Source organism: Patiria miniata, unplaced genomic scaffold (genome assembly GCF_015706575.1).
Source record: "Patiria miniata isolate m_02_andy unplaced genomic scaffold, ASM1570657v1 HiC_scaffold_6, whole genome shotgun sequence".
Classification (NCBI taxonomy): domain Eukaryota; kingdom Metazoa; phylum Echinodermata; class Asteroidea; order Valvatida; family Asterinidae; genus Patiria; species Patiria miniata.
Window position 1 is genome coordinate 11,062,411 of NW_024037073.1, and position 24,352 is coordinate 11,086,762.

The 24,352-nt window shown below is 41.0% G+C and overlaps 1 protein-coding gene across 1 annotated transcript; it reads right to left on the bottom strand.

The window, feature by feature from the left end:
- Positions 1-13,905: 13,905 nt before the first annotated feature.
- On the bottom strand, positions 13,906-15,351 carry LOC119742856. The gene has a single exon (XM_038219070.1). The coding sequence runs from the start codon at positions 15,349-15,351 to the stop codon at positions 13,906-13,908; it is 1,446 nt and encodes a 481-aa protein (XP_038074998.1).
- Between the last annotated feature and the right edge of the window lie 9,001 nt (positions 15,352-24,352).

The following is a 24,352-nucleotide window of genomic DNA, read 5'->3' on the forward strand; positions in this document are numbered from 1 at the left end:
AAGGTATTGCTTCCAATGGCGAACATCTGATTATGTTTATGATCTGTTGCAACGCCACGGTTGTGAATGTGACCGACTCCTATAGTTGGCCAAGTTGTGGTTGGCTGATCATTTAAACCGATTTTAAACTTCATTCAACCATTAAAAACACACTGAGCAAACACTACATGCTCAGTTTCAGGAAAATCGTTTCCTCTGAAATCCTGATGATGTACTATGTGCATTTTGAAAGCTGTTACCAAACAATGTAAATCTTTGACACCTACTGCTACGCATACATGTATTAATAATGCTAATTATTTGGGAACACGCATAAGGTCGAAATATGTACATCGTATACTTTGTATGCATCATAATCAATATTCCATTCCTATATTAAACGACAACCACCTTTTGTTGTTATTTTTGTTTTCAGAATCAGTACTATAGATACTCTTTGATGTTTATCAAACTGCTACACGTCACGACACACCCTGAGGGGGGATATTACAGCGTGTATTTTGACCTCTTTTTCGTTATCAAGCTTGTAACAACAGATGTTATCAAGCTTGTGAATAAACATATGTAGCATGCGGCTCTTTGCGTTCTGTAATGAATTATACTAGAGAGTTAGTCATTGAATTAAACCGAAAAAAATTTAGAAAAGTTTCACACCCAGACAATGGCTCATAAAACAGCCGGTTTTTTTTGTAAGTATGATTTTAATATTAAGTTATTTTTCAGCAGTTTGACATCTAACTACATTCCCGCTCACACTCTGACCACACACTCCGACCTATTTGACCTGATACCTTTCACGGTAAAAATGACACTTTTCTTGGTCAAATTGACACTTCGGAAGAAGAATAAAATCCGCGGAATCCTTTGCAACGCCGCAAACTCGAAAGTTGGAACCAGAAAATTGTCAAGAGAAGTAAGCCAATAACTTGTTTTTATATGTATCCATTTATACATTTAAACATACATATTAATACTTAAATGTATTAACTCACGTCAGTAATGCAACGCGTTTTTAAGAACAGAAATCTCTTTAGCAATTATATTAGTAATCATTTCCTAATATGCATGCTTTGCACTTTCACAGCTTTCGACGAAAAAGAGTACTAATAGCTGCTTCATCAGCCGCAGTATATAGTGCAGCCACTTTTTTGGAGTTGGGTATAGTTTTTTTATACTTTATACTTATGCAATCCATGCAATAACATTATATTAGTAATCTAAAAAATAAGCCACTTTGACATTGTTGAACACATCAAACCCCAGACATATAAACTCACATGCGAATTGTGTCACAAACTATCTTCAAAGTGCGAAATTGGAATGAAAGATTTGAAATTGCATCTTAATACGGGACGATGAAGCATCAAGAAGGCAACTTATTTCATTCCTTTGGAGCAAACGCTAAAGCTACCATGCATTATCCAGCTAATTCAAATGATGCTTTCAAACTATTTTATCAGCTAAACAATGAATAATTTTCATCAAATTAAAATTTAAAAAGTATGCATATAGGCGATTAAATACGTTTAAACCAAAGCGCATCCATTCTGTTAATACTTATAGCAACAACTATTTTACCATTTATACTATTTATTTGCAATAATTGGGAATGGTAGTGATGCAACACACATACACCACAATCTATTTACTTCAGTTAAATGCGATAACGTTTGCAAGTGTACTATTATTGTAAAGAATGTCTTTGTAAAATTATTGCTTTTACATTTATGCATCATAATTATTGTTCCATTCATATATTAAACAACATCCACCTTTTTCGGTAATTATTTTTTTGGTCAAAATTAGTGCTACAGATACACTTTGATGCTTATCAAACTGCCACCAGAATATAACTAAGAATCGTTTTCCCCCTCCATTTTCGTTATCAAGCTTGTACAACTGTAGCTGCATGTATTATTAAGCTTGAGAATCAACATGCATGAGTCTTCATGATCGTTTCAACTTCAGTTGATAAACTTGCCATAGCCATCCCTCTGCTAGATGAAATCACTCTGTCACAGTGGAATCCCCTAGCGTTTTGATTTTATATACCCGTGGTTAGAAGTGTTTTGTTTATTGTTCGTTGTTTATTTATTTTCCAAGGCATTCATTTTCCTCTTAATCTTGAGTGTGTCTTCTGATGTGTGCCTGCAGTGTCATTATATTTGCTCCCGTATTTTCAAGTTTTTTGCAACATTCACTTTGTGTTAATGATTGTGGCCTTTTGCATGCACTGCCTGATTTTATTTGCTATTTAACGTTGGTAGAGTACACGTAATTATGGGGAAGGTGCGTTATGGAGGATAATCACCATTCCCAGGGTCAGGGTGGGCCGGGTGCTTACACGCATACCCCTCCCCCAATAGAAAAGGTCCACATTTATAAACTATTGTTTGCGTAGCTTGGCAACCTATTTCACAATTGTGCCCCTCCCCTCCTTCTAACGGAAGACGCCACTGCGTATGTATTGCCCCCCCCCCCCGGCCCTCCTCGCTTTTGCAATTTACTAAGGTGCAAGTCGGTCTGATTGTTCAACGTCGAGAGCGAATTCCCCACACCACTTGAAATCTTGATCAATATGTTTTCTTCAGTTTCAGCCTAGGTTTGGAGAAGTCGTGTTTTAGCACCCATCTAATCTCTTAGAGTACTTTTTGTTTAATGACCATGATCCAGCTGTGCCTTATGTAGTCAACAGGCGATTGCTGTTCATTATGCTTTAGTTCTCTGTTTTTTTCAGAAATTCAATTAATTGTGCGGTTACATCTCGCAAATGGGCGTCGGCATCAAGCATAAAGTATTTCTGTACGAATTCTTCGTATGATCCTTCAGTGATTATACTTGTGATGATTCTATAATTTGATAACACCTTACGACTACTTTTAAATGTAGAGTGATCCGAAGTGTCACACGTTATGTGAGACTAAAACACAATCTCGGACTTGGCGGTTGTCCACACAAACTACTTAATGATCAATGAGTAGTAATTTAAAGAGTCTTAGATACATGTGTACATGAATACAACCTCCTTTCCATTTCCCAGCTGTTTTAATTATTTTGTGCCCAAGAAATGGCCCAGGAACTACAAATGAACGCCCAATAACATACTTAAATTTTGCAGAGTATTTGTAGGCAGTAACACGTCCAAGGGGCGGATCCATGAATGTTTGCAGAGGGTGTTTCATCAGCAAATCAATGCTGAAATGTAAACATTTGTTTCTCACCCTTGGCCTCCGTGAAATCACTAGGGGGTGGGGGAGGGGGGGGGGAGGTCGTACCATACTTTCAATGGGGGTGCTGTTCAAATCCGACGATCATTACCAATATCATTACAGAATAGTGTACAAATACCACTGTAACCCAGGTGGCTCTGTCCAAATTTTGTGCACAGGCAGATATTATCAGTTTAATTGTTTGGGGGGTGTCAAAGCGGGGAGGGGGGGTTCACATTATTTTTTATGTATTTCTATGAACGAAAAAATTAGCTGCCACACTCTCAAAAAGATATTTAGAAATAATTAGGTAAAAATGGTTATGTAAAATAATACATAATTTCGGGAAAATTCGCGGGAAAAAAGTACTTTGAAAACACTTAAATTGTAAAATACATATTGAATAAGTAAACAGTCAGTTTACCTTAATTATGTAAAAACGTACTGCAATAAGGTTAAACTTGACAAGGCAAAAACGTACACGCGGTGACGCGATGCAGCACAGCACAGCGTAAGTGAAGATGGAGAACACCGTGACGTCTGTACAACGATGGGAGTATGCTGCAGCTAATTTCGGTCTTTGAAGGTAACATTTTCTAAAGCTCTTATGATTGTTATACTGTCCCAAGGCCCCAGAATTGCCAGGACACTTTGCACGATAAAACATAACAGGATATTCTTAATATCATTAGAGCATAACTTGGCCACTGCGCGTATATTATGCATGCCACTCGTACGTAGGCTAGGCCTACATCATGACTGCATGGGAACAGAACATCTCGTAGGCGAATCAACTCGTACTCGATACAACTCGTTCATGAACCAGCTCGTAGCGAGACAACTCGTACGCTGGCCAACTCTTATGCGGGCCAAAATTAGCCAATTTAAATAAATTGAACGCTATACCTTTCCCAGTGCGTAGTCAAGAATCGTCGACCACATATAATTTTGCATACGAGTTCAATTCTGTGTACCAGTTGGACCACGTGCGAATTTGTCCACCTACGAGTTTTCCTGTGTACGAGTTGGTTCGCGTACGAGTAGACCTGTATTCGGCCTATGTACATGTACATATACATGTACTGTACATATATTCATACGTGCATACTCGCCATGGCCAAGATGTGTGGGTTATGCATCCTGTTATATCTTGCTAAGGATTGGGGACGGTATGACAATCAAAAGAGCTTGAGGAAAATGTTATCCTTTAAAAAGACCGAAAATAGCTGTTGTCACAGAAGTCATGGTTTCTCCAACTTCACTTATGCTGTGATATGCTGCACAGTTAGGGAGAGGATCATTTAGAAAACATAGTTTTACATGGTAAGTATTATTTCACCAGAAAGTTGTGTAAAGTTTACTTAATTGTCGTTTACCTAATAAATGTGTTAATATAATTGCACAGAAGTCAAGTATACTTTTACACAACTGTCAATACAAGAAAACTTTTACCCAAAAGGCATTAGGCCTATCTAACTTTTTACATAATTGCAAGAGAGTTCAAATGGTAAATTTTTACAAAGCTTGTGGAAGTTTTTCTGTCAAAGCTTGTGGAAGTTTTTCTGTCAAGGCTTGTGGAAGTTTGTCTGAGAGTGCAGTAGTTATTTTGTACCCAAAGGTTGTCATTGTGTTCCACATGGTAATCAACTTGGCACTCGACGATAAAGCTGCATCTTTGACTACAATCTTATAGTTTTCTCTTTGTTTTGTCGCTACCAGTGACCCAACTTTTATCTCCCAACCGTCATTTTTTGTTGCCTTTTCTGTTTCAATCAACATGTCTAAGTACGCTTCTATGCCAAGGGGATTAGGCTTGAGGGCGATCTGTTCAAGGCGCTGGGTACAACGGTGAGACTTCTGGATTAACTCATCCACAGCAGCTTCCGCATTGGCCAGATCAGCTTCGACTTCCTTGATCACAGCTTCACGGGTTTGTTTTCGCCCCTGGGCGTCTAAGTATCGGTTCTGGATGTCAGCATAAGTCTGTTTTACTCTCACCGTTTTCAACTGATATCTGAAGTACTCGTTAACGTGGTCGTCCGAGGAACAATTGCCAGGACACACAGTGCAATAGCCCCCCCACGACATTGCATGACAAAAATAATTGGATGGAGCGAAGGTACATGGGTAATGGCAAGTGATCTCGCAACTTCGACAATTTGTGGCGGGCTTTCCCTTATCTTTAATTTTTTCAGGTTTTTTAACTTCAATCTCGTATTCGAAATCCTTATTTGCCTGTATTTCCTGTTCATGTTCTTCAAGCATTTGTTTATCTTTGTTTAACCGTGCCCTGTGGTCAGAAGCCAAGTGAATCTGAGGCTGCAAACCTTCAAGAGCAATCTCCAGACGTTTTCGTTCCTCCAGAACCTCTACTGTGAGAGTAAGACTTCGCGGCTTTAGGTGGTCAAGAGCATCGAAAAACTCTTTCATACTTGTATATCCCATTTTCCAGAACATTGCATCAAACGACATTCCACCATCTCCTCGACCAGCCAATAGTGCCGAGTTATTGAACTTGAACGTCTTACCGAAAGGTAGCTTTGCCTTTTTAACTGCCTCGAGGACTGGCGGTGATTGCCCGTCAGAAAACGTGATCAGCAGCAATATATTTGGCTCAATATCCTTACCAAAAATGGCAAGGATTGACTCAAAGACATACCTCTGTGTTGGCGTGAGACGTGCTTGTGAAGACTGAACAACGAAACCTACCGCATCGATGTGATCTACACCATGGGCTTCAGGTCGAGAGAAAAACTCCTTGATCTTATCCATAATAGCTCTATCGCGCTCAATACCTCTGGTATCCCCGAACCCTGGCGTGTCAATTATTGTCAACGTGTAGGGAACGTTGATGTGACCATTGTTGTGGATTGTGTAAGATGAAATATTTTGTGTTTGACTGTCAGCCTGTGACTGTGTCTCATTCTCTGGTTCATCTACCAGCTTGAATATGAAGTTATCTTCCCACTTCACCCCTAAGACGTAATTGATCATGGTATTGATTAAGGTACTCTTACCTACGCCTGTAGCACCAACGACTATTATTACCTTGTTATGCCAGGGCATCCCGATCGCACACCGCAACTGTAACTACGGAATGTTTGTGTCGAAGAAACTGACTCCACCTTCAAAGGAACCAAGAAAACATCAGGGCGCCCATCTTCCGAAGATAACCTTTGAGAGCGCCGGGAAAGCTGCTCGGCATATCTGACCACACTTTTGGGGTTGTCACTGGCGCTGGCGGTACTCATAGCGTAGACGCTTTGTCCAGATCTAACCAACATGAACAAATAACATATACAACATGTACAAGCGATTCAAATGGCTCATGCAGTCTGGGTTTTGCTGGCCCTAGTTGTGGAAGCCTATATACTCCATTGCACCTTGAATCTCTCAGTGTCTGTAACTTTTGAATTAGAATTGACCAGATTTGTTTGACTCGTGACTCGGACTTAGTGGGTGGGTAGATTATAGTACCAGTGCACTAAAAACTGAATGTCGTCACGATGACGTTATCTGTAGATTTTTTTACGATTTTTAAAATATTATCAATTTTATTCTGCTTTAAAAATTTAACACTTTAATTTCTCTGACTGGCCTCAAACTTGGTACAGTCTAAAAACCACAATAAAATAACCAGCACTGCCAAGTGACATCATGATCTGGTTTTGTTTTTTACGGGAATTGATAGAATAATTCATGGTCTTAGTTTTGATATAACGTGCAAAATCGTGCGACCCTTCTTTCCTGTTGAACCAGCAAGTGATTGGCGGCAAGTGATCACGGGTCTTGTGATGTGGTCTTAAAAGTGTATATTTAAAACTGTAGGTCCGATTCGATTGAAACGTTGTACATGCATTTAGCCAGGGAGGAGTTATTTATAAAAAAGCAAAATGCCGAAAAGCCGTATGTTCTGTTGCAAACACAGATCTCCCGTTTTTTCTCCTTTTTCACACTTTTTCTCCATAGGTTTTGTACACGTTTCTTCCACCAGTCCACTTTGGCACTTTTTTTTTTTTTTTTTTTTAAATCTGATTGTTTTAAGACTTAGAACATACTTAGACCACCACCAACAAATGGTATTAAAAGAAATTTGTGATCGTGACGTCATCGGGTGTTGGGACACGTCACATTAAAGATGCATTTTTCCCCATAGGGTTTGTACACGTTTTATTAAAACACTCAACTTTGGCACTTTCGTAAATCCAATCGGCGTTAGACTTGGTTCACACTTAGACTACCAACCACAGCTAGTCCTAGAAGAAATTCGTGATCGTGACATTGCCAGGTGTCAGGTTACATCACATTAAAGATGCATTTCCTCATAGGTTTTGTATATGTTTTTCTTCAAACGTTACACTTTTGCACTTTCGTATCGGGGTACATGTACGTCTGACTGACTTTACACTTGGCAGACACATGGGCGTTTTCGAATCCCAGTTCTTGACAACACTCGGGTTAACCCGACACGAGAACAGCGGTCTCGAACGTGACGAACAGACCCGAGAGGGCGTTCGCGGATCGATTTTTTCACTCCCCGGTTGATGGAGGGTTCGGCGAGGTGCAGCTTGAACAAAATGGCGGACTGTGCAGATTTGCTGTTGTTTTGTGGGGGTTTTTTTTTGGGGGGGGGGGGCTAATACACTAATTATTGGAATAAGAATACCATTATAGTGCAGGTCTGCAATTTCATCCCCTCATGTCCGGTTTTGCAACAGTCGTCCTCGTTCATTTGGAATAGGCCTAAGTACAAATTCAGACGATTGTGGGCCATTTTGCATTGCTTTATATCGATGCGACACGCACCCGCGCGTTCGTAACAACCAGCTCGAGAACACGTTCTCGTGTTACACACGTGTTGTCAAAAACAGGGATTCGAAAACGCCCTTAGAGAGACCAGCAGCCGAAAATATTTCCGATGATTTTCGTAACGATGACGTCATCATATTTGTCATGTGATATCATATTAAATCTGCATTTTTCAAATCGCTTTAACTTCTGTAGTACAAGTCTGATTGGGTTGAGACTTGTTATGCACATACACAGGGATTAGTTTGAAAATTTAAGTGACGTCATCATGACGTCATCTCATGTATTGTGACGTCACATTGAAAGGGTAATATTTTAAGGCCTATATCTACAGAACCATAGGTCCGATTGGATTGTAACTTGATAGGTACCAATGCCGAGATGTGTTGTAGATGATGTCATCATCAAATGTCATGTGACGTCCGTTAAACGGGCATTGTTCTTTATAGGCCTATATTTACAGACCTATATGTTCGATTTGGTTGTAGCTTGACATGTACGTATAATGTGCTGTTATAGATGACATTGTTAGTGATGTCACTGTTGTTCATCACGTGCACAGAGTATTTCAAATATCCGAAACAGCTTGTGTTTGTCCACAAACACATTTCTAGTTTTCTTTCATTTTATAGTTAGACTGACTTGAATAGCATGCATTTATTTGATTATTGGACGGTGTTAAACTAAAGAAACACAAAAATCCCACAATTTGATTGCGAAATCATTTTATTGAATTTACTTCCTCTACAAGCCTACGAAAGCAAAGCGCATACATTTAATGTATTGAATATTAAAAAAATCAAATTTTGACCTTAAAAGAGCAGGGCAGAAACAGCCAACAACCACCGCGCACATTTCTCCAATTTCACTGCAGAGCATATTGGAGCCGGGTCGAGCGTTTTTACGAGTTTTCTGCCGGACGTGTCTTGCGCAAATTTGGACAAAAACATTCTAAAAAATCAGATGTTTCGTTAATTAAAGTAAAGCTATCTCTACCAGTGCCTCTCTTTTGGCCAGTACTTTATATTCCACTAAATTTTTTTCAAATTCAATCTATTGTATACTACTTAAAACATTCAATTATCTTCGAATCTTTGTACATTGTGAACTCCCATTTTGTCTTTTAAATAATTTTAAAATTAACAGAAATAACAAATCGGTGTATGATCTACCAATTGTATTCATCTTTTTAACAAATATATGAAAGCATGTAAACTAATTTTAACGATGCCTGCAAACTATTTTATAAGCTGAACATTGAATAATTTTCATCAAATTGAAATTTGAAACGTATACGAAAAAGCGATTAATTAGTTAAACCAAAGCGCATCCATTATGTTAATACTTAGCAAGAACAATACACCACATAATATTTAAAACACACTCCGAAACGCTGTATTATATTAAATGAGTGATAACTAATGTTCAGGGGGAAAACGAAATATATAAAAAAAATATGACGTGTTTCCGCCCTCTTTTTTCGTTATCAAGCTGGTAAAACCTGCTATATTATTAAGTTCATCAATCAACGTGCACGACTCTTCGCGTTCTGCAATGAATTACTATAGGCTATACTTCAAACGGAGCAATTGACTCAAATAAAAATTATGGGATGGTTAAACACCCAAACAAACGACTCAAAAACCCTTAAAGCCGCAAGACCAAAACAAATTACGCCGTGGACCAACAGGGAAATTATCATACCACCCAGTTTTGTTATGTCAATAACCCCCTCCTGCAAGCCCAAAGCAATTTTAATCCCATTAAATGGTGAATTGGAGTTCCAGACAAGACTTAGATGGCCATTTTATGTTATCTTAGAATTTGTATGTCCGTTTATATCCGGTTATCTATTATTCTTGGGTCAATACTTGGAATCTAATACAAATTTACACGGTGGAACCACATTGATATTTTTATCACCACCCAGTTTTTATGTCAATAACCCCCTCCTGCAAGCCTAAAGCAGTTTTAATCCCCATAAATGTTGAATTGGAGTTCCACACAAGACTTAGATGGCCATTTTATGTTATAATATAATTTGTATGTCCGTTTATATCCGGTAATCTATTATTCTTGGGTCAATACTTGGGATCTAGTAAAAATTTTCGTGGTGGAACCAAGTGGAGAATTTTATCACCACATGTGATTATAGGGCATTAACCCTGGCATGCCTGTACACCCACAGGATATAGGTCATTCACATGGCAAGGGATTGTTTACAACCTCACTGAGCGGCACGAGGGGTTGACACAAAGGGATCGGCGGCACTTAAGGGTTGGACACTAAGATCTCTAATTACTGTACAAAGGCATTAGGCGCCATCTTGACATTTGTCTTTCAACACTCCTTACTCCGGAGTCGCTAGGGTCTGGCTAATGGGAGTCTACGGGCTTGTGGTGTATAGTAAGGGTGAGGATGACATGCAATGGACCGATCCAGTTAGCACCGCGCCATGGTGTTTTGACCAATCACTGCCGTGATTTATGTCCGACGTACGTGCACAAAAGTCCGACATGTGTGCACGCGCGTATGATGCGCACGGAAGGAAAATTCAGGGTGGCATTGGAGATGAGCACGTGGTTATTTGCCCACGTGCGCATTGGGCGGTGCTAACTGGATCGGTCCATTGGCCCATTGACAAAAATTATGCCCATATTTGAAAAATGTGGAGAATTTTAACATCCAGTGGCTAGCTGTTTCGAGGGTAAAACATGCGTTTTTTGCAACTATCATTATATTAAATTACTTTATAGCAGTTTTACATCAGACTACATTCCCGCTCGTTTCTGAATGTTTCAATACCTTTGATTCACAATTCCATTTGACCTGATACCTGCGATATTTACTATATGAACACTTTTTTAGTAGTTACGACCCTTTTCTTGGTCAAAATGACACTTTTGCCAAAGATTCCCGGGTGAATCCTTGGCAAATTCGCAAAAATAAGTTTCCCTTAGAACCAGAAAATTATAAAGAGAAGTTGATTTATCGTTTTACATATGTATGTAAACATACATGAATATACAAATGATTAACATGTATTTAATACAACGCGTATTAGTTCCGAACATGTATATTTAACATTTTCGACGAAAAAAAAGATAGCTGCTTCAGGAGCTGCAGTAATAGTGTAGCCACTTTTTGTGGGTTTTTTTGGATTTGAGTTTTTTATATCATTTTATTATTTTCTTTATTTTGTAGGTTTTTGTTTTTATTTCTAGTTAGTAGGCTATGTCATATTTACGCAGGCATTGACTCAAATGAAAAACTTAAGTTTTAAACTTTCTTAACAATCTTTACTACTAACATTTCTTTGATGCAGTTTATCAAAACTACTTTCCTACTCGTCGTTGACTATTTGTCCGTCAAATACTTTGATATCGAAATCCTGTTTATTAAATCTACCTCAACTTATTCGCCGACGTTATTGACCATATACATATCATGTATAGACGCACAGTCATCATCGATGTAATTCATATCCAAATATATACATTCTGCATGCTATACTTTTACTAATTCCTTGTAAAATATTGTTCTCAATTCATTGTTACTAAGTACATCGTTATACACATCCAAATATTAAACCACACAATGATACATCTCAATGTACATTATACATTAATCCAGGGAATTATGGTTATAGGGCAATGACTGAAATTGCGGATGATTAATCATAATTATCATGAATGAGTTTATCACAATGCTTTAATCTTGAAAGCCATCCCTAAATATAGACAACGTATAGACCCAGCTCATGTACTGTAACAAATTTTTGGCATTTTTTTGGGGGGGGGGGAGGGCTTCCCATTGGTTTTGGGGATTTTATATTTCAAAACAACTGCCAGTCCCACCAGACTGTGTTACGTTACCCTCTTCACTGTGAGTAAGTTTGCTTCCTTAAACAATACTAACTATTCAGTCACTTTTGTACAACATATTCCTTCTTAGATATCTATGCTATCACATTATTAACCATTAAAATTAATTTCTAAAATATCAAGCACATTTTATACGTACAACACCAAACTGCAATGCAATCTTAACGTTAAACTAATGTTACCAAAGACATCCACAAAAAAGCCACTTTATTGAAATATCAAATCACAGACGTAAACAACTATCATGATCAGTCAATGAACACCTGCAAGTGTGTCACATACAATCCTAAATGTTTAAAATTGAAATGAAAGGTTTTAAGTTGCTTCTGAATATGGGACGATACAGCATCAAGAATGGTAGAAAGTATTGTTACTTTCCATTGGAGCAAAAACAAAAGCTATATTCAACTCACAGGGAGTGGAAAAGAAAGGGTTCAAGAGGAGAATAATTCAGTGTGTGGGGGGGGGGGACAGGCGCCCTTGTCTGAATCTTTCGAGATAGGTTCACTATTTATGTCATTGTGTTCTTGAATTAAATTGTATACCCTTCTCGGGCAACCAGATGGTGATGCCGCGATTTAACATTCTCAATCTTAACTTAACCACGTGATAAGACAAACTGACGAGGGTTAAAGTCGCAAAAAAAATTTCTTCGGATGATAGAGTCACATTGTTCATCTCTTTCGCTGGCCTTTATACAGGCCCACACTTACTGGATGGCATATTTTTACGATCATCGTTAGTCACTCATGGGTCAAAGAACCAAACATTCTTCATCCTCGTCGTAATCATCATGATCATTTCAAATTCAGACGAAACACTTGCCATAGCCATTCCTTTGCGAGGCAGAATCACTCTGTCGCAGTGGAACCCCCTACGTTTTAATCTTACATATTATACCCTTGTTTAGAAATATTTTTACGGCATACATTCTCCTAAGAGGATCTTGAGCGTGTTTTCTGATGTGTGCCTGCAGCGTCATTATTTTTGCCCCAGTAGTTTTAGGTTCTTTGCAGTATCAACTTAATGATTTTGGCCTTTTGCATGCACTGCATAATTTTATTTGCTATCTAACGTATGTAGACGTAATTATAGGGAAGGTGCGTTATGGAGGATAATCACCATTCCCGGGGTCAGGGTGGACCAGGTGCTTACGTACACGCCTCCCCTAATAGGAAAGGTCCACGTTTTAAAACTATTCTTTTCGTACCTTGGCCAACCTATTTCATAATTGTGCCCTTCCCCTCTTTCTAACGGAAGACGCTACTGCGTATATATTCCCCCCCCCCGCGCTTCTGTAGTTTACCGAGGTGCAAGCTGGGCTGAATGTCCAACGTCGAGAGCGATGATCGATAATTATGTTTTCTTTAGTTTCAACCGAAGTTTGGAGAAGAAGTTGTGTATAGCACCTATCTAATCTCTTAGCATATTTTGGTTAATGACAACGGGCGATTGCAGTTCAGTATGCTTTAATAGTTCTCTGTTTTATCAGAAATTCTAGTAACAGTGTGGTTACAGCTCGCAAATAACCATAGTGGGCGTTTGCTACTCCAATATTGTTCTTAAACGTTGGCATTATTCTCCGCATGATTTGGTAGTGATTAGTCTTGTAATGTTTTTACAAATTTGGTAACACCTTATGACTACTTTTCAATATAGAATAATTTTGAAGCGTCATGATTTTTTGTGAGACCAAAACACAATCGTGGACTCAGTGTGTTTTTCCACACAAACTATGATCAATAAGTAGCTATTCAAAGACAAGTGTCATACATAAACGTGTGCATCCTCCTTTCTATTTCACGGCTGTATTAATTATTTTGTGCGCACAAAATCGTTCAGGAACTACGGATTAAAACCCAATAGATTTAGATTTGCAGAGTATTTGCAGGCAGTAAAACGGTGCGGGTTGAGTGTTATTTTTGGTAGGAATAATAGCAGCGTAAGATTTACTGCGATTCTTTGCCACCCATGGGCGGCTGACAGGTAATTTGCATACAGCTCTAGGTCCTCTGTAGTCCTAATTCTCTAAAAATATTGTTGAACATGTCGCCCCAAGTACTGCCCCATGCAGCTGCATCTTTGACTACATTCTTACTGTCTTCTCTTATTTTTATCGCTTCCAGTGACCCAACTCTTTTCTCCCAGCCTTTATTTTTTGTTGCCTTCTCTGTTTCAATCAACATGTCTAAATACTCTTCTATTCTTACTGGATTAGGCTTGAGGGCGATCTGTTCGAGGCGCTGGGTACAACGGTGAGAGTCCTGGATTAACTCATACACAGCAGCTTCCGCATTGGCCAGATCAGTTTCGATTTTATTAATCATTTCTTCACGGCTTTGTTTTTGCCCGTAAGCGTCTCTGTATCGGTTCTCGATGTCAGCATAAGCCTGCTTTTCTCTCACCGTTTTCCACCGATATATGAAGGACTCTTTAACGTGGTCGCCCGAGGAACACTTGCCAGGACACACAGTGCAATAGCCCCCCCACGACATTGCATGACAAAAATAATTGAATGGAGCGAAGGTACATGGGTAATGGCAAGTGTAGCGGCAATTTGGACAATTTCGTGCGGGCTTTTCCTCATCCCTATTTTTTTCAGGTTTTCTAACTTCAGTGCCGTATGCGAAATACTTATTTGCCTCAATATCCTGTTCACGTTCTTCAAACATTTGTTTATCTTCGTTTAACTGTGCCCTTTTGTGAGAAGCCAACTGAATCTGAGGCTGCAAACCTTCAAGAGCAATCTCCAGACGTTTTTGTTCGTCCAGAACTTCTACTGTGAGGGTAAAACTTCGCGGCTGTAGGTGATCAAGAGAATCGAAAAACTCTTTCATACTTGTATATCCCATTTGCCAGAACATTGCATCAAACGACATTCCACCATCTCCTCGACTTGCCAATAGTGCCGAGTTGTTGAACTTGAACGTCTTACTGAAAGGCAGCTTTGCCTTTTTAACTGCCTCGAGGACTGGCGGTGATTGCCCGTCAGAAAACGTGATCAGCAGCAATATATTTGGCTCAATATCCTCACCAAAGATGGAAAGGATTGAATCAAAGATATATTGTTGTGTTGGTGTGAGACGTGCTTGTGAAGACTGAACAACGAAACCTACAGCATCGATGTGATCCACTCCATGGGCTTCGGGGTGTGAACAAAATTCCCGGATCTGTTCAACAATAGCTCGATCGCGCTCAATACCTCTGGTATCCCCGAACCCTGGCGTGTCAATGATTGTCAACGTGTAGGGAATGTTGTGCTGTTCGTTACTGTGTATAGTGTATGATGATATGATTTGTGTTTGACTATGTGCCTGTGACTGTGCCCCAGTCCCATGTTCATCTACCAGCTTGAATCTGAAGTTATCTTCCCACTTCACCCCAAAGATGTAATTGATCATCGTATTGATTAGGGTACTCTTACCGGCGCCTGCCTCACCAACGACCATTATGACCTTGTGGGGGGAGTACATCCCCGATCGCACACCGGAGCTGTAACTACTGAATGCTTGTTTCGTAGAAACAAACTCCCTTTTTAACGGAACTAAGAAAACATCAGGGTACCCATCCTCTGATAATACCAATTGAGAGCTCCGGGAAAGCTGTTCGGCATATCTGACCACACTTTTGGGGTTGTCACTGGCGCTGGCGGTACTCATAGTGAAGACACTTTGTCCAGACCTAACCAACATGAACAAATAACAGATACAACATGTACAAACAATTCAATGGCTTATGCAGTTGGGGTTTTGCTGGCGCTACATGTGGAAGCCTATATACTCCATTGCATCCTAAATCTCTCACCGGCTGTAACTTTTGAATTAGAATTGGCCCAAACATTTGAGGTTCTAATTATCCCTTTAATGCCAATGAATTTGCCAACCCACAGTGTGAGCGACATGCATGAAAATGTTTTCCATTTGATAGCCAGTATCCTGAATCGATAGAATTGAATTGTTTGTACTCTGCGATCAGTTGAATTAGACTCGCCTTGTCTCGTAAAAAAAAAAATTATACTAGACTTCCAGAGAAAAATACTCCCATGACCTTGTACTTTTAAGAAATCATCGGTTTCATTACCAGAGAGGATTTTTGAAAAGGAGGGTGTGGCGTCTTTTAGATGACAATAACAGCAATAAACAAATGCCAAAAGTTAAAAACTTTGGTCGTTGCCTACGGCGCTCCATGAGTGTCATCCACTTATCTTTATACTGAGATGATTTATCACGTCACGTTGACATTAACAGAAGCACAATAATTTTGGTGAATTCTTTAAGCTTAATCGATGCTTCCCGTATAGCTTGATAAATATAGGTTTTTAAGCATAAACATAGCTCCAGATGAAAACTGAGGAATTTATAATAGGCTACATTTTGGTATGCACTCAATGTTGGATAATTTTAACTATAATGTGTCGATATAAATGTTGGTTATATTCCGTCAATATAAGATTGTGCTTAAATTCATTTTAAAAAAAATAACCTATACACTGTTAAAACTGCCCGTACATTTACGGACTCCGTAAAATGAAATATTCCGTTATTTCGGCGTAATTATACGGACTTTCCGTAAATGCAAATAGTAATTATGCTAATTAGCGTGATTACAATCAACCACATCGGCCCAAACACCAACACATAATATATTACATTTAAGTACATATTGTTTTTTTTCACCAACAAAAGTGTTCACATGTCCAAACTCATGTTAATGGTCTGTATATTTTACGGGATGAAAAAACTTTTCCGGAAATTTCGCTGCAGGAAAACGGAACGCTATTTTCTTTTCCAGTTCTGGAGAAGAATTTGCCGAGAAGAAAACAAGAAGATGATGAAGAATAATAGTAAATTCTTACAATAACGATAAGTGTTGGCCTAAAGGCCCATCACCTAATTCTTACACTAGCAATAGGTGTTAGGCTTCGGCACAACAGCAAAGTCGTTTGGGCTCATGGCCCAACACCTAATATGGCCCAACTCCTAATAATTGCGCAGATTCTACATTAGAGCTCTAGTGCACAGTACACACATGTACAACATGTCGTAAAAATTCAACTTTATTTGGTCTTCGGTCATTCACCTGAGTCCCACATGTCATAGACGTCGATTTAAAAATATTGTATTACAATACACTGCATCTGAATCGACCAATGATATTCTTCGTCCTGATTTCGGAATGAAATGACAGCTGACGTGCGTGGTCGCATAAATCTGAATTGATACTCATATTAGACGTTCGACCGGAGATTGGATCCATTGAGAACGGGCGAAACTAATACTACAGGTTAAACCTACACCGGTTGGAAATATAAAATGAAAATAAAAAAACCTGGCTCATCCAATTCAGCTGGCTGCATTTCGAGATCTACCCGATGTTTTCCAATAATTAATATTCCCCAATACCGATGTTCCCCGAAATCCTTAGGATTAGGGTAAGGGTTAAGGTAAGGGTAAGGATTTCGGAGAACATCGGTATTGGGGAATAGGGATTTGGTAACATAGGTATGCACTCCTGCATTTCGACAATTTTACATTATCAATAACAAACGTAACATTTTCGTCACCCACGTAAGTTGCGGAACAAACGTACAAATTACCTTGAAACTGCAAAATGTAGTTGTTGAAATATAACCGTAGTATACAGGCGAAGGCTGACTGCACAGTTTTGACAATAAATATAATTTTTTTTCTCAGGCAGCTTAGTGAATGGATGTGGACATTCCGGACAAAAGCGCCAAATTTTCCATACATGCTCCCTAATGCCTTAGCTTTTCATTTTTTGAAACTTATCCAAGTATGGCGGCCATCGTGGATTTTAATGATGGCGGCCATTATAATTTTGTATCTACCAATATCTCATCTTCTAAACCACTTAGGATTAAAGTTTTGGTGTCTAAACATACATTTCAGGGTAGAGGAATGCAACTGTACCATTTGGAATAGTGTCAAATGGTTAGTTTGTCCGAATACAGTATTGTGGTCATCTTGTATTTGAAACATGGCCGCCATTTCTCTCGGAATACGTGTATTGCATCTTTAAGCCACTAAGGATCAAAATCTTGATGTCGAAACATATATTTTCAGGGTCATGGAACGCAACTAAACAATTTGGATTAGTACTTCATGTATTTGGGATCGTGTCAAAATGGTCAGTTTGTCCAGATACTTAGTACAGCAGCCATATGGTTTGCCGTAAAAGGACCAACACTGGCCCGATTCGGGCTATGTACCTTTTTGCCATTATGGTTTGAATTGAAAGGGCCGGCACCGGTACCATTCAGGTTGTGTACCGTCTTGCCACCCCCCCCCCCCCGCCATAAAGGGGCCAACACCGACCCGATTCAGGCCTTTTACCGTCTTTTCATCATGGGTTATCGTAAGGACCTGCAATGGCCCGGTTCAGGCTGTGCGCCGTCTTGCTGTTATTGTTTGCCTTACAAAGACCAGCACGGGTCCGATGCAGGCTCTGAACGGTGTTATCATTACCGTTTGCCATTTAATAGGGCAAGCCCTGGACAAATTCCAACTCTGTGGTGTATTCATATACCGTCAACACGGAACCGTTTTGGCGCAATCGAGCAAGCATTAGCCCGCTTCTGGTCTTGTACCGTTTAAACTGTACACAACTGCCACAACAAACCCATAATCAGCTGGTATCGGCCCAATGCCGCCCTGCTTTCTGGGTCAATGCACTCTTTGAACCTAGGCAGGTAGAAATCTCTGGTACTACAGGATGTGATACAACTCTACCTCTCCATAACTTCATGCAGCTGAACCACTATTGTAGCTCCATTTGATTAAGGTGGGTCTGTAATCGGCTAGTCCTTTAGCGGCTGGTAGTTTTCCATTGAACCCATGTTGATGTAGCACCTGTTTGGAGGGTTTTCCGCCGTTGTTATAGTATAACCATGACAATCGGAGGTCGTTTGCTCCCAGTTGTTGCTTCCAGTGTTGGAGTCTTGCTACTTCCCTAGATGCTGTGAAGGAGTGGACATGGCTGAGGAAGCTTTTCTTGACTTCAGCCTTTTGTGCCGAAGCTTGCCGTCCCTGGAGGAGACGACACTCGTCATTTATCAATATTTGGACATCTTAGCAAGGCTGGCAACTTCCCTTCGGAAATCCGAAGAGGAAATGTCAGCAAGGATGTGCAAGTTACTTGTGTTGGTGGGTTTCAAGCATTCAGTGATCAAACTGCATGTTTTTAAGGCTGGGTCAGGGTTCATGTTATGGGCTGATCACTCCCAGGCGGGGCACGCAATACTCTGCTGAAGAATGGCGCGGAGCCAAAACGGTTCATATTAGCGTGTGTGGTTTGGATCTCCTTTCGGAGGTTGTTCAATTTCTTTATGATGTTGTTACGGGGAACTAAATTTGGATGACTTGAATGACAGGATACGATGGAGGATCATCCTAAGTAGACAGGATGGCTACAAGAGACCAAGGTGTGTTACAATGGTGTTCCGGACCATTTGATGTTAAGGGGTCGGTTGGCTTCGCTATTAAAGGGAATGTACCTCATTGACTTTTGCTGTAATTTTCAGAAATGAACTATTTGAGGGGTTAGTATAATAGATCAAATACTGTTACACTGACAAGTTTGAAATTTTGTGTTCGAAAATGCTGGAAAAACCAAGAAAAACAAAAACGTTCAAGTAGTCCGGTTCCCTGACTGCACTAAAGATGAAATAAATCAATTTATTGATGCCCGAAAATTGTAAAGTAAGGAAACCAGTCTAGCTGGCCTGCACCCGTTCATGAACATGTAACCAATAGCAGACAAAATTTGGACTGAAAAAAAGATAAATTTGGAGCAGTAGTTGAAAAATAGTTACGTTTTTCCAACGGTGGTCGGCCGACTTTCATTTACCAACATCCTATTATGGTATTTCGTAAAACAATTGGTAGTTTTGTTTTCCAATGTTTGCAAATATTGTATATTCCCATTAACGTTCCTGAGATGAAACGAGCAGACCTGGGTCTTAGCGAGATTGGCACGGAGGTGATAGCGCTCATAGTATAGAAACGGCTAAGTGCTGAGGTTAGTGTGTTGCTTCTATGGCTACGAACGGAATCTTTTGAGAAGTAACACAAAGATCATCTGGGTAGATGAAATGCTCAGTGTCCTGGTCTAAATTAAATTTTGATTTGTTTTGTGTAGACATTATACAGCAAAGGAGCTAGCACAATGTCTTGAGGTAGGCCATTTTCTTGCCGTCGACAGCGTTTTTGTTTTGTTCTGAACAACAAAGAAGCTGTCTTTGAGAAGGGCTCGGATATGATCCGTAAATGCGAGGTATTGGGCCAACTCGAAATCTTTTTAGAAGGCGGCAGTGGTTTATTTGTAGTTTTGAAACCCATCCTCAGCTTGCTGTGCCAGATTAAGAGTTGGCTTGTTGTTGACTTGCAAGTCGCAATCCAGGTTGCTGAGGGAAAAGGGATGTTTCAGCAACGGGGACAAGCTTGTTTTGGATCAGGCACTCGAACATGAACACAAACAGTAATGGGTTCTTGTGTAAGCCGTGTTACGATGTGGCCTCCAAAGCTTGCAGTGAACTAGTTTATGTGGCTTCAAGAATCAAAGTGTATGCGGTGCAAGACGTGCATGCAGCACCTTGCTAAGTGTAACAAAACTCTGCGGTTGCAAGTGTGAGAATTAGGGCCAGCACTTTTAAACTGTAAACTTCTGTGAGTGAAAACATTTATTCTCACATGATGTTGTTTTACATATACTTCATACAGTATTTTCGGTGACTGCAGTAAATATTGTAGCGTAGACCTAATTGGGTTCTTGTCCCCCAATTTAGCAAAACGCCAGAAAAAGGGGACGCAGTTGACTCAAGGCTTGAAGCAAAACTCAACTTGTTTCTTTTTAATTCTCTAAAGACCGGCTACCTGCCGCAATGCTTCCAAAAACACAAATGAACATTCTTAGCATACAAAACGATTGACTGACTTACTTGACTTAAATGCTCAGTCCCATGGGACCCGTGCGCTCCCCTGTTGTAGACAACCACGAATGCCCTCACGGTTAGATGCTCGGCGTTCGGCTGTTGCTATAGGAAGGCCGGTGTCCTCACGAATTTTTGAGATCCACTTCTTTGGAGGTCTGCCACGAGGTCTTGGGTTTGTGAAGTCCTGCCGGTATGCTCTAGCGATATAGCTGTTCGGTGGCTTTATTGCTACATGGCCAAACCACTTCAACCGCTTTCGCCTGATGACTTCTGTGATCGTGAGTTTCACTTTCAGCCATTCCCGCACTGTGATGTTGGTGTGTCGATCTCGAAGAGTCACTCCGAGGATAGCTCTCAGACAGCGCATTTCGAAGGACTCTAGCTTACGCTGGTCTTCTGCTTTGAGGGTCCATGTTTCTGCAGCGTATGTTGCGATAGGAAGGATGAGTACTTGGAATAGTCGTACCTTTAAGGGGGTACTGATGTTTCGGTTATTCCAGATTGGTGTTTTCAGTCTCCCGAATGCTGATGAGGCTAGGGAAATTCTTCTTTCTATGTCTTCAGAGCTGCCTGATACCATGCTTCCGAGGAACACAAATTTATTCGTGGAGTCTAACTGTATCCCATCCAGAGTGATTGTTTCATCTGATGGGGATAAGATTCTACATTTCGCTCCATTAATTTTCATGCCCCATTTCTTACATGCTTCATCTAGCTGCTCTGTTGAGAGTCTGAGTTTGTCGAAGGTGGCTGCCAGCAGGGTTGTGTCGTCCGCATATCTGATGTCTATGCAGCAGGAGTCAGTGAGGTTTAAAGAGGCGTTTAGCTCTTTCAGTTCTTTCATGACAAACTCGAGGAAGATGTAAAATAGCGTGGGGAAGAGAAGGCATCCTTGTCTTACTCCTACCCTCACCTCGAACCAGTCCGTGATTTGACCCTCTATCACTACTGCACACTCGGTGTCGTTGTACAGACCTTCTATGATGCGTATTATCTTCGGGTCCACCCCAATGGCCAGCATCATCTTCCAAAGGGCTTTCCGCCAGATTGTGTCGAAAGCCGCTTTGAAATCGACAAAGTCGAAGTGCAGAGGTACATGGTGTTCTCGGGCTTTCTCCATCGCTTGTCTGACAATGAATATTGCACCGACAGTACCTCGACCCGGTCTAAATCCAAATTGGCTTTCTCCTATTGCTTCTTCCGTTTTCCTCTTCATCCTGCTGAGAAGAACTTGACTAAAGACTTAACAAGACTTTTACAAGAGATTACAAGACCATTTATTGCACAGAATTGAAGTAATTGTGACCCTCTTGTAATTGATTCACCAAGTCCATATCTACCCACAACTTCAGGCCATGTTTCCTGCATGTTAGATCCGACCTTTGCATTGAAGTCTCCAAGGAGTATATAAGAGTTGTTCCTTGGCAGGGCGTTGATTTTTCTTTGCAGTGAGTCGTAGAATTCCTCTGATATTTCGTCACTTTAACTTGCGTCAGGGGCGTATATCAGGAAGATTGTCAGGGTTCCATCAATAGTGTTGAATGTTGCACTCATGAGTCTCTCTGAGTGGCATTCATAGGATGTCATGCTGCTCGCAAACTCTTTCCTAATAATAAGTGCGACATCTTGTCTTCTGATGTTATCTTTTCGACCGGATTGTATAATGAGGAACTCTCCGTGTTTGAAAGATTCCTCGGTGTTCACATTCCAGTAGGCTTCTGATACTCCTAATATGTTGATGTCATATCTTGACATTTCGGCGACCAATTGTTTCAGAAGGGAATCGCCGTTTAGTATTCTCCCATTCCATGTAGCGAAAGATGTTACCGGGAGATTCTTCGCACCCTCTCTCTTACGAGTGCCTGGGACTGAGGGCCATTTCATAGGTTGTGCTGCCATGGGGAGTGAAAAGCTGAATACTTTGGCACTTGCTAAAGGAATTCCCAAGAGAGCGTGTACAGATGGTCATTTCTGTACAAACGGCACGCTACTATGCCGCGCATGGGTGATTCACCTGTACCTGAAGTTACCGTTGGTTGTCAGTTAAAAAAACCAAGAACTCGTCCGCTTCCTTCAGATACTCAGAGTACTGCTGCTGCTCAGTACTCCGCCCCTCGCCAGGTTTAGCCTGTCTGAACGCACTGTCTGAAAAAGTATACATTTGTAACAACTTAACCCAGCCCTGGAATTTATCCAAACCCTTCCCGCGTACCAAACAAAATAACCCAATTGAAGTGATCTATTTATAGCAACCTATTGCCGGAGCGCGCGCCGGCCCAGACCCAAAACCAGGCCAGTTGCGCGCCGCCGGAGGCACTCCGCCGGCGGCGGTGGCGCCGTCTACTACTGGTAACTACGGCAAACAAACTGTCTGCTAAACTGCCCCTCCCAAAAATGGCCTATTCTCCTGAATAGGGGCCAAATACGTTTTTTTTTCCCCTTGTTAATATTTTTTTTCTCTAAAAAATATTTGAATAATGTTAGATGAGCATGATCAGAAGAGACGAAATCGAATTACAATTAACTACAACACTGTTCGCAAGTTTGTCTAAATAAGTGTCCATTAGCTTAGCTACGGTGTCTGCGAGAATGTTGGTTAATGTTGATTTAGGCCGCAATTTGGTTCCTAATTCAAGCAAAAACACAACAATCATCGAGGACTCCCCACAATAAGTCCATTTCAGCTTGACGTTTCTAACGTGGGCCATCTACCGTGGTCCCTCTCCTAGGCCGTCACGGTGCCATGTCCGCCACCAGATGTCCCCCGGCTCCCGGAATCCAACGGCCTCGGTTTCTCTGTATACTTGAGTGCCGTCTGGTTCCGTCCTTGTCTCCCTGGTGGCAGTGGAGAACTCCTCCGTCATCAGCACTGGCTCTGTCTGGGCGGCGGCCTCCGAAGTCTTCACCTCTGCACGCTGTAACTCTCTTGGTGGTGAGCACCTACTCAAGCCTGCTGTCACCCCCCGGTTTGCCTGGTACCATCGCCCTTGAAGATACAGCCTTGCCTCGGACGAGTGATTTATCGGAGAAATTCTCCTCACCGGGGCCGGCGCGGCAACGCCCCCAACAGCTGCTCCCTCGCCCGCCATCCCTCCACCGGTTGCTGCCTCATGGGATCTGGCGTGTCGAGCCAGGTAGTCGGCCTGCCGGTTGGTCTGGGGGCATTGTTTACAACGAAAAGACCGCCCTACATGCGCCGCTTTCTCGTGCCTGCGTCTATTGTAAGACGACGCATACTGTTGTCCGCAAACTCTGCAGTTGTACGTTGTATGTTCCTCCATCACTGTCTGTTCCTGTCCCAGCTCGCTATGCGTATGACGATGGTCGTTAGCGCCCTCTGCAGGCTCGCTAGTGTTAGGGTAAGGGTAGACTTGCTGCAGGTATCGCGGGGGCTTGCGAACTGCTCTGCCCCGGCGTGTTCGTGGTGTGCTTGTCTTTTGTTTTGAGCAAGTCGTTGTATGCTGTTGATTGCCCGCTCAGCCGGCGGGGCCAGCCGCTCC

What these genes read in the sequence shown, in the direction of transcription:
- LOC119742856 (XM_038219070.1), bottom strand. Translation starts at nt 15,351, where the DNA reads ATGGTCGTTGGTGAGGCAGGCGCCGGTAAGAGTACCCTAATCAATACG.